The sequence below is a fragment of the Triticum dicoccoides genome, chromosome 1A (assembly GCF_002162155.2).
Source record: "Triticum dicoccoides isolate Atlit2015 ecotype Zavitan chromosome 1A, WEW_v2.0, whole genome shotgun sequence".
Classification (NCBI taxonomy): domain Eukaryota; kingdom Viridiplantae; phylum Streptophyta; class Magnoliopsida; order Poales; family Poaceae; genus Triticum; species Triticum dicoccoides.
The window spans coordinates 548,284,917-548,296,798 of NC_041380.1; the positions used below are offsets into that span (position 1 = coordinate 548,284,917).

Sequence of the window (11,882 nt, forward strand, 5' to 3'; positions counted from 1 at the left end):
CGACACCATGAACTCTTGCCAAGCATTATCCCCTGTGCATGTAGCAAAGGTTGCCGATGTAGAGTACGTGCACGCATGGTCCAAGAAAGTAAATGCAAAGCATAGATTCTACACTCCCAGTCCTGCCTTTACAGTTAGGCATTTATTCCACCACCAGCTGATGGTACACTGTAAACCACTGTCTTCCCTGAGAGTGAGAGGAATTACTATCGAGCACCCAATCCATGCTACTCCTATGCGGAAAATCCCGTGCCGTATCTCCGTGCAGTGCACCAATTCGGTCGTATCCAATATGCTGATCCGCCTGCACCAACCCTCACTCATGCAGGCATCCTTGTATCGAGTAGGGCGTTTCGGTGCCCAGGCTCGTTTGCACCCGGTTAGAATTTTTTTTGTAAAAAAAATCAAAACAAATTCAAAAAATTTCAATTTTTGCGTGCGGTAGATAACTTGATGCGTGAGGCATGCTCCAAATTTCAAGTCATTTGGACATCTGAGGAGCTCTCAGCAAAAAAGACAAATCGAGCCAAAACAGTACATACATAGTAGACCTCTAATTTGTCTTTTTTGCTAAGAGCTCCTCAGATGTTCAAATGATGTGAAAATTGGAGCGGACCTCACGCACCGAATTATCTACCGCACAAATATTTTTGGGAGATTTTTTTGGATTTTTCTTATATTTGTTTTGATTTTTTTGTCAGTATGGGTGCAGATGAGCTCAGGTGCAAAGATGGATTTTCGGTATCCTTGTCTTTATCTTTCAGTTTCACACACCAAAAAGAAAAATACAACTGCTCCCTCCGTCCCATAATATATACTCTGAGTAGACAGCAAGTTGTCTTGCTTTCGAAACTGTAGAAACATGCAGCTCAGAATCTTTGCAAGGCTAGCTAGCTATGGGACAATCATCCAGTGATCGAGCCATCCATTGGCAGCGAGATTTTACTATTTTATTGCTCTTTGGAGCAAATGATTAAGCTTTTCTCCCATGACATTGGCATCTAGCACACCCGTGCATGCATCTTCCCAATATTGCATCGCCAGATAGGCCGCTATAGGCTATGATCGATTGATTACTGTACACCACATGCTCTCTTTTGAGAGGTGTGATTCCACTGTTGGTGTCACTACTCAGTACATACTCACTAGTGCTTGCCGTGCACATTGTCACATGGAGAGCCCGGCAACTTGTCCCCCTATTTACACGAGACAAAACCGGAAGAACATTTCACATGTAGCACATTCTTGGGTAATCTTCGCGGCACGAGGATGTCCGGGTCTCTTGGCCGGGGCATGGTGGTGGTGGCTGCCTTCTTCACCGAAGGCGGTTGGTCAGGCTGGTAGTGACGGATTTTGAATCCCACTATTAGCACCGGCGGCGAGTTTGGGAGACATAGTCGCCGGTGAAAACCGAGCCGACTCAGCGATGGCGGCGTCTACGTCGTTATCTTGATGAAGGCATCGTCAAGCAACTATCGTCAACCTGCTCGTCCCACTCCGGGAGTAATCCTAAGATCATCGGATCGGACGATGGCGGCGCTGCGGTGTCGTGTTCCCTATTGGGGGCGTTGTTTGTGGAGCGGCGCCGGATGGAAGAGGCATGAGTGGTGTTGCGTGCCTTCTCTCGCGTCGACGGCGGCGGGTCTCGGCGGCATGGAGCAGCGGGGTCTCGGCGCTGGACGTGGCGTGGTGGCCTCACGCAGGGCGGTGGCACTTTCTGGCGCCATGGTGGCGTTGACAGCTGACCTGACAAGGTCTTTGCGTCAGTACCCGCTCTGAAGATGGTTAGGTGAATGACGGCGGCGGTAGCCTCGGTGAGTGCGCCGAACCGGTGTGTGACCCATTCCCAGCATGTGGCTGGGATGGGGCGTCCGGCATTAGATGTTAGACTTTGGTGCGATGTCGGTTTGGTATTAGGCTCAGACATTCGGCACCCCTGCATCAAGAGGATAGGAGTAGCGACAGGTGTCGCCTAGATGATGGCTTCAAGCTTACTGATATAATGCCTTATAAGGTCTCTGATAATAATTAATAAAATGACTGCATGCATCGCCCAGATGCAGAGGCCGGAGATAATCCTTCTTTTCAAAAAAAAAAACACATCCTTGGGTGGATCAAGTGCGAACCTCATCAACAAAGCTATTAACAAAAAATATATTCGATTTGTACCAACCGAAACTTTAAAATGTTTGACCAAGCTATTAACAAAACAGTATGAACATTCGTTCACAACAACGAATATGTATATGATACGATATGTGAAAATATATTCAATGAAGAATCTAATGATATTGGTTTTGCTATTGTAGATATCAATAAGTTTTTTTTTTCTATAAACCTGGTTGAAGTTTACACAGTTCACTTCAGACAAAGCTAACATGCAGAGCGAATAAAAACGGGCGGGGGGCTAAAAAACTAAAACTTTGGCGGGTAATTAACAGCCGGCCGGCCGGCGGCCATGGTCCGCATGTAACGTGCCGAGATATATATTAATTGGCAGCGCCGCGCACCCAGCGAGCACGTACACATGCACGGTAGGTCTAATACTATTCCTATCTAGGAGTAGCCGGCCGGCCGGCCCCAACGTACCAGCCTCGCCGATCGACCCCCTCCCTCCCATCCCATGACAGTCAGTACACTTGTACCGTATCCATCATTGATCATGGACATTACTCGATAGATCTTAGCCGATCCCAGCCGATCTTGACGCCAGAGCCCTGCACCGCAGCCGGCTGCCCTTTTTAACCAGCGGCTCCGGCCACTCTCTCCCAGGTGAGCGTGAGAGTGGCACGGGCGAGCTGAATGGCGATGAGGCGGCGGCTGTGGCGCATGGGCGGCAGGGTGCTCAACTGCTTCGCCGCGTGCGTGGGCGCCGGGGCCGGCGCCGGCTGCGGCTGCCTTTGCGCGCGGGTGCTGGGGGATGAGGTGGAGGAGCGGAAGGCCCTGGTGAGCGGGAGCAGCCAGGTGGTGAGGCTCAGCGACCTCATCGTCGAGCGCACGTCGTCGTCAAGGACGCTGGGCTTCCATCTGCAGCCCAAGGTATGCACTATGCAGCATGATTCATCCATGCATCTTCTACCTTCTCCGATATGCTCCTTCTTCTTCTCTTGGTCTCGAGTTTTTTTTGACATGTTTGTTGGTGTGGTGAGTGTGCGTAGACGGTGGAGCTGAGGGTGTCCATGCACTGCTACGGCTGCGCCAAGAAAGTTCACAAGCATATCTCAAAGATGGAAGGTAACACCAACACCAACTCTTACATCATGATGATCCTTCCTTCCTTCCCTCATTTAGGGCAAAGTTACTCTGTTTATGTAAGGCAAAAGGTTGACAAGAGTTGGGGGTTGAAAAACAGAGTGCTCTGTTGAAAAATAGTTACATTTTTTTTTGCAAGGGGTGGCGTTTGCATTAACTCCACCGCGTTTTGTGCATCTACGTTAGGCTGGTCATAGTGAAGATTAACTTAGACTAGTGTCATATGCATGACACTAGTCTAAGTTACCACCTTCATAGTGCAAAATAACATAATAGTAGTGTCATAGTTGGCTTCATTTATTAGTTTGTAGACTCATTCTCTTTTGGAAAGCGCTATGTTACAGTAACATATTATGTTACTCTAAACACATCTCTCCTCATTAAATACATGCCACATAAGCAAACTTGTCTTGGACTGCGCTATGTTACTAACTAAGTTACTCCCACTATGACCAGCCTTATTGCCACTGCCATGTAGTCCACTTTGGATCTTGATTATCAGCCGCAGGTGTCGTTCCGTTGGGCGACAGGGGTGGCCTCAGGCTTGCCTTTCGCCACATGCGTGTGCTGCTGCGATGGCCCGAATCATGCGCCATGGAAGATGCCTCATGTTTTCTTTTTACCTTTTCTTTACCCGTCCTTGTTACAAAATCTTTGTTCTTTTCATGTGCTTTTTACCAGTAAAAAAATGAAGATTATCAATTGTTGCAGAGTTGCTCGCACAAGCAGCAAAAACTCTGTAAATATTCATCAGCTCCAGGTCTTTCATTTTCAGTTTGTTCTACTATCCGAATTGGCAGAGCGTGCGTGCACATGTAAACGAGCTGAACCAACCAACAACCTTTCCGCGCATGACGGAAATTTGTAGTCCACGGAACAAAAAGGTGCAAAGCTTTCTCAAAGTGAATGATTGGCAACAGGAAAACGATTTTTTCCCTAATAAAAACAGAAGCAACATGTATCAGGGCATCTTTTTTACTATCATGGGAAATTTGTTGCACACGTCCACCTAGTTTGCTGCAGCTCTGCTGCCCTCTCACCACCAAGGTCACTTTCAGAACAGTTTTTTTTTTCCTTTTCAAAAAAGTTGGGTAGAGAAGGGGGAAAACAGAATCAAGTTTCCTTTTTGAATACAAATGCGGAAATCACGTAACACTGGCAGTTTTCTGCTGTTGTTGGTTTTGATTCTCCATTTTTTTCTTGGCAAGGTTTATGGTGTGCGCTTTGGCTTGTTATAAAATTTAGAGCATGCTGTTTGTGCTGCAGGGGTGACGTGGTTCGAGGTGGATCTGGAGCACAAGAAGGTGGTGGTGACTGGCGATGTGACGCCGCTGGAAGTGCTGCAGAGTGTCTCCAAGGTCAAGCTCGCCCAGCTCTGGATGCCACCCCAACCATGCTAATGTACGGGCTGGTCGATCGCTGTGTGATATGCAGCGACAGGAGACCATTTTCTCCAATGACCAACCCTCTATTTCCCTGCCATCCCTTCTCATATTAGCTTGTTCTTTTCTTCAAAACCTATGTATTCTCCAATCACAAAGGAGTAAGCTTCGGCCGCGTGCATCGTTTTCAGGATGCAAAGGCCGGGAGTTGACACCAACATTTGTTGTGAGGATCGGTATTTTGTCAAGTATATATATGTTCCTAGTCAACAAAGGAGAAATGCGGTCACCGATATAACCTTCAACGAAAGAGAAGGTTTGTTAGGCCATTACGAGTTGACCAGAACAATAAATGGCCACTCGCCAGTAACAACTTCGGCGACCTCTGCATACTTCAACCACCGTCTTATCATTTGTTATCTTCTACCGGGTTTCCATTTTTTTAAGGAGAGCTCCCTCTATGATTTCATTTAACTGAAACCATGTTGTGTTACAAACGACAACTAAAGCATACAATCTAAAAAGGAACGATGCATGAACTGCAACTCCTGGGTTTTCACATCTCAGACCTTAAGACATAACTGTTCACAGAAGGTAACTAGGCAGTTCACCGAAGACTAAACAACAAAGCAGCTACGACATATAGGCTATATTACAATGATCAACAAGTACCCAAAGAGCATAGTGGAGTACAAAGCAGCAACTCATTAGGATAGACAGAGTAGGGAAAAAGAAAATAGAAGCTTCAGCTCGCCATGATTCTGTTGCCCCCCATCCTCCAGTCATGCACCAGTTTGAAGACTTCACTTGCCATCATTTTGAACATTTGTACTCCCCACCTCATAGTTTCTTGTTTTAGGTTTTTTTCTACAAAATCATCCAATCATTAAGCTACTGAGCAATCATATCAACAGGTTTGCGTAACTACATATGTGTTTATGATGAGTTGTGTTGATTTTGAGTGAGTTAAGGTGAGGAATACACGTCACTTACTTATGGGGATGGATTGCACATTCGTATGCAGATTGCAGATTGAACCATGAAAAAACCAGCATGTACAAATTTCCTTGCAATTAATACTATTCTATTCTACTAAGTGTCGAGTATGAACACTACATATCAAACGTAGAAACAAAATTGGAGGCATTCAATACAAGTTGAATGGTGCTAAGAACAAATGCATGTGATGACGACAGATCGTTGAACCCAGGAAAAACCCAATAATAAGCAACGCCGACAAATTCGAGAATAGACCCTTGTAGATATTTTGTTTACTCTAACATTATCCTTTCTAATTACTTACAATTTAAACCATGCACTCTAGTAACCTCTATCAACTTTAGTACTTTCTGCTATAATATTTAAGGATGCTAAAATAGATACAAACAAATACATATAGATACAATTCATCTAAGTTGAACACATTTATCTGTAAAGACATGTGATTTTATTTTATTTTCTATTTCCCCTCATCTAGAAAAATCCGGTTTAAAAACAGACAATGTCTCTAAACAAAATAAAAGGCACCATCTTATTTGTAATGTATGCCTTAAAATAATATTAGTGCAATTTTCAATATTGGCAGTACACATAATAAACCTTGTATCTTATGATGTGGCCACATTGTTATGTGGTTAATTTAACTAATATGATAGAAAATATTAATGTTTAAGATTGTATATCAAAAAAATAAGTTCTTAATAAATGCAAAAGTTTAGTATAAATAAATACTCCCTCCATCCGAAAAAGATGTCCCCGTGGTCATTTTATGAAACCCCCCTCAGTGAATTCCCGACAAATGACACTCCCCCCTGCTCGCGTCCCCCGCACTTCTCCCCAGCTTGTCTCCGGCGCCAGGGCTCCCCTACTTGGCTCCCCGCACCGAAGCTCTCCTGCTTGGCTTCCAGCGCAGCTTCCCCGGGCATCGCTGGAGCTCACCCTCCTCCACCGTGTTGCTTCCCCGGACGAGGATAAGGCTCAATTTTTTCTATATGTTGTCCACCGGACGCACCCTTCCCCGATGGTGGTGAGCCGGAACTGGCCCTGCCCGTCGTCAACCTCATTCGCCTCGCCATCAACCTCGTCCACCTCGCTGTCAACCTTGTCCACGGAGCCGGTCGTCGCCAGAACCTTCACCTCGCCGCCAACCTCGTCCGATGCAGAAGCTCTCCACTTTCCCTCGCCAACATCCATCCCCGCCTTCGCCGCCCAGCAGGCACCACTGCCGGCTCCCACGAAGACAGACCAAAGGTGAGAATTTATGTGACAAGAGGAACAAGTTGACAGGATTGAGTGGTTGCGCATCGTCGGACAAAGAGAGGTTTTCACTACTGGACATGTGGAATGGTGAAACTTTTTTGCTACTGTACATGTGCCTGCATATATTTTGTGTTGCTACATGAACACAAGTGCCTTGCAGGGTTGCAGTTAATCATCTACTCATGTCGTAGTTTGGTTTGCAAGGTTCAGACATTTATGTGATTGCAGTTTCAGTTTCAAAGCAAAGAGAGTTAATTAGGGCACATGGCTCAGATCTTGATTGTATCCCATGGTAATTGCAACCAAGATTATTAATTAGTTATTGCCTTGTGAGGTTACTGCCCTTGCCCTTAACAGGTAGAGTATTTCTAAAAACTGATTGCTTTTCATCTTAGGGTGAAATAGATGGAACACTCACTTGATTAGTCAGATGGAGTACTGCACTGTATAGTTTACATAAGTGATTCATGTATTTTTTCTATCAGTGGCTATTGATATTACCTTTGCAATAAGATGGGACTCTGCATTCCTAAATGCAAAATCATTCATTCAAAATATATTCACGAGTTCAATATATTCCACGTAAATTGAACACCGCTTCTTATAGCCACTGTTTTTCAAGCACCTGAATTCAATGGAGATTCACACACGTGTTGTTGCATCATCATTCAGAAAATCAATGGAGTATTCCTAAGTTCAGGTAGTCTTTGCTTTTGCATCATTTTGTTTCCAATCGAACTAGAAATAGCAAGTTTACTAAACTAACTAGAAACAACAGTTTTGAACACTGAACACTTCACTTCACAGTTAAATAAAATTTGACTATGGCTTTTTTAGGAATTTCGGATATTCGGTAACAACACAGTGGTATGGAAACACACACATTCAGTTAACTCCAGTTTTTTTACAGATTGATGCTACTGCAGGTACACACACATTCAGTTAATTCCAGATTTATGCTACTACTGTACTCCAGATTGATCACTAAATTTTGACATTGCTCATTAACACACACATTCAGCTAACCCCAGTTTTTGTACATAGAGAAATTTGACATTTCTAAATTTAGTCAGCATCTATAGCAAAATGTTCACCACCGAATAATTCAATTTATGCACTGCTTATGTTACATTGGGAAATCAAGAATGTGGTCGCTTAATTTTTCAAAGCCAATTACTCCTATGGGATTATAAATTGCTGCCCCCTGCTTGAAAAATATCTTCACTTTTGTTAGCTCTGGTTCATAGTTAACCTTTCTTATTACTCTTGTATATGTATAGTGTTGGGGAACGTAGTAATTTCAAAAAATTTCCTACGCACACGCAAGATCATGGTGATGCATAGCAACGAGAGGGGAGAGTGTGATCTACGTACCCTTGTAGACCGACAGCGGAAGCGTTAGCACAACGCGGTTGATGTAGTCGTACGTCTTCACGGCCCGACCGATCAAGCACCGAAACTACGGCACCTCCGAGTTTTAGCACACGTTCAGCTCGATGACGATCCCCAGACTCCGATCCAGCAAAGTGTCGGGGTAGAGTTCCGTCAGCACGACGGCATGGTGACGGTCTTGATGTTCTACCGTCGTAGGGCTTCGCCTAAGCACCGCTACAATATTATCGAGGAGTATGGTGGAAGGGGGCACCGCACACGGCTAAGAAAACGATCACGAGGATCAACTTGTGTGTCTAGGGGTGCCCCCTGCCCCCGTATATAAAGGATCAAGGGGAGGAGGCCGGCCGGCCCCTATGGTGCGCCAAGGAGGAGTCCTCCTCCTAGTAGGAGTAGGACTCCTACTAGGAGGGGGAAAGAAGTGGGGAGGGAGAAGGAAAGGGGGGCGCCGCCCTCCCTCTCCTAGTCCAATTCGGACCAGGGGGGAGGAGGCGTGCGGCCCACCTTTGGCTGCCCCTCTCTCTCTCCACTAAGGCCCATATGGCCCATTACTTCTCCCGGGGGGTTCCGGTAACCCTCCGGCTCTCCGGTTTTCTCCGAAATCACCCGGAACACTTCCGGTGTCCGAATATAGCCGTCCAATATATCAATCTTTATGTCTCGACCATTTCGAGACTCCTCGTCATGTCTGTGATCACATCCGGGACTCCGAACTAACTTCGGTACATCAAAACTCATAAACTCATAATATAACTATCATCGAAACCTTAAGCGTGCGGACCCTACGGGTTCGAGAACAATGTAGACATGACCGAGACACGTCTCCGGTTAATAACCAATAGCGGAACCTGGATGCTCATATTGGCTCCTACATATTCTACGAAGATCTTTATCGGTCAGACCGCATAACAACATAGTTGTTCCCTTTGTCATCGGTATGTTACTTGCCCGAGATTCGATCGTCGGTATCTCAATACCTAGTTCAATCTCGTTACTGGCAAGTCTCTTTACTCGTTTCGTAATACATCATCTTGCAACTAACTCATTAGTTGTAATGCTTGCAAGGCTTATGTGATGTGCATTACCGAGAGGGCCCAGAGATACCTCTCCGACAATCGGAGTGACAAATCCTAATCTCGAAATACGCCAACCCAACATTCACCTTTGGAGACACCTGTAGAGATCCTTTATAATCACCCAGTTACGTTGTGATGTTTGGTAGCACACAAAGTGTTCCTCCGGTAAACGGGAGTTGCATAATCTCATAGTCATAGGAACATGTATAAGTCATGAAGAAAGCAATAGCAAAATACTAAACGATCGGGTGCTAAGCTAATGGAATGGGTCATGTCAATCACATCATTCTTCTAATGATGTGATACCGTTAATCAAATAACAACTCTTTTGTTTATGGTTAGGAAACATAACCATCTTCGATTAACGAGCTAGTCAAGTAGAGGCATACTAGTGACACTCTGTTTGTCTATGTATTCACACATGTATTATGTTTCCGGTTAATACAATTCTAGCATGAATAATAAACATTTATCATGATATAAGGAAATAAATAATAACTTTATTATTGCCTCTAGGGCATATTTCTTTCATATAGATAGAAGTTGTTCCCTGTGTTCCAAATAATGTCTCTCACCATGAGTACAATAATTAAAATATTTTCATTATTTATCTTTTGTAGGTTGATATGTTCTTCTACAGGGACCCAGAGGAAGCAAATCATTTGGTAAGACTAGCTGCGTGATACCATTTCAGCGATGGATTACAAAAAAGCACAATGTCTTTTTAACACAAGGTCCATTGTTCAACTTCATGCATTTCGTAAAAACACAAGGTCTTTTTAAACCTCAAGGATACTATAATGAATTTAAAATGATAATAAACCGTGAATACAAATTAATTTCCTGATTGTGTATAAACTGAAAATAAACCATGATGTCAAGATGACTGATTGAGTAAACCAGTTTTTCACAAGTTTATTGTGACTGGAACTATACATTCACTTAAACTTCATTGAAAGTTTTTGTAGTTGCCTGATACGTCCATTTTGCATCAAGATTTTATATCGATATTTATTGCATTATGGGATGTTATTACATATTATGTCACAATACTTATGCCTATTCTCTCCTATTTTACAAGGTTTACATGAAGAGGGGGAATGCCGGCAGCTGGAATTCTAGGCTGGAAAAGGAGAAAATATTAGAGACCTATTACATCTCCAAAAGTCCTAAAACTTCACGGGAACATGTTTTAGAATATATATAAAATATTGGGCGAAAGAAGTACCAGAGGGGGGCACCCACCGTCCACGAGGGTGGGGGGCGCGCCCTACCCCCTGGGCGCGCCCCCTGCCTCGTGGGCCCCCTGGCAGCCCTCTGATGCCCATCTTTGGCTATATGGAGTCTTTCGTCGAGGAAAAAAATTAGAAGCAAGCTCATGGGACGAAACTCCGCCGCCACGAGGCGGAACCTTGGTGGAACCAATCTAGGGCTCCGGCGGAGCTGTTCTGCCGGGGAAACTTCCCTCCGGGAGGGGGAAATCATCACCATCGATCCTCTCATCGGGAGGGGGTCAATCTCCATCAACATCTTCACCAGCACCATCTCATCTCAAACCCTAGTTCATCTCTTGTATCCAATCTTTGTCTCAAAACCTCAGATTGGTACCTGTGGGTTGCTAGTAGTGTTGATTACTCCTTGTAGTTGATGCTAGTTGGTTTATTCGGTGGAAGATCTTATGTTCAGATCCATTATGCATATTAATACCCCTCTGATTATGAACATGAATATGATTTGTGAGTATTTACGTTTGTTCCTGAGGACATGGGAGAAGTCTTGCTATAAGTAGTCATGTGAATTTGGTATTCGTTCGATACTTTGATGAGATGTATGTTGTCTTTCCTGTAGTGGTGTCATGTGAACGTCGACTACATGACACTTCACCATTGTTCTCTGAAACATATGGATCCAAATCAGCCCCTTACGAAGCAACACATAAACTAGGGTTTAAGCTTCTATCACTCTAGCAACCCATCATCTACTTATTACTTCCCAATGCCTTCCCCTAGGCCCAAACAATGGTGAAGTGTCATGTAGTCGACGTTCACATGACACCACTACAGGAAAGACAACATACATCTCATCAAAGTATCGAACGAATACCAAATTCACATGACTACTAGTAGCAAGACTTCTCCCTTGTCCTGAGGAACAAACGTAACTACTCACAAATCATATTCATGTTCATAATCAGAGGGGTATTAATATGCATAAATGATCTGAACATATGATCTTCCACCAATTAAACCAACTAGCATCAACTACAAGGAGTAATCAACACTACTAGCAACCTACTAGCACCAATCCTGGACTTGAAGACAAGAATCGGATACAAGAGATGAACTAGGGTTTTGAGATGAGATGGTGCTGATAAAGATGTTGATGGAGATTGCCCTCTCCCGATGAGAGGAGCGTTGGTGATGATGATGGCGATGATTTCCCCCTCCGGGAGGGAAGTTTCCCCAGCAGAACAGCTCTGCCGGAGCTCTAGATTGGATCCGCCAAGGTTCCGCCTTGTGGC

General features: G+C 44.4%; 1 protein-coding gene across 1 annotated transcript; it reads left to right on the plus strand.

Moving 5' to 3' along the window:
- The first annotated feature begins 2,586 nt into the window (after positions 1-2,586).
- Positions 2,587-5,032, plus strand: LOC119288105. The gene is made up of 3 exons (XM_037567729.1): positions 2,587-3,039; positions 3,159-3,234; positions 4,519-5,032. Exons 1-3 carry the CDS (start codon positions 2,803-2,805, stop codon positions 4,650-4,652), a joined length of 447 nt encoding a protein of 148 aa, XP_037423626.1. The 5' UTR covers positions 2,587-2,802; the 3' UTR covers positions 4,653-5,032.
- The last annotated feature ends 6,850 nt before the right edge of the window (positions 5,033-11,882 follow it).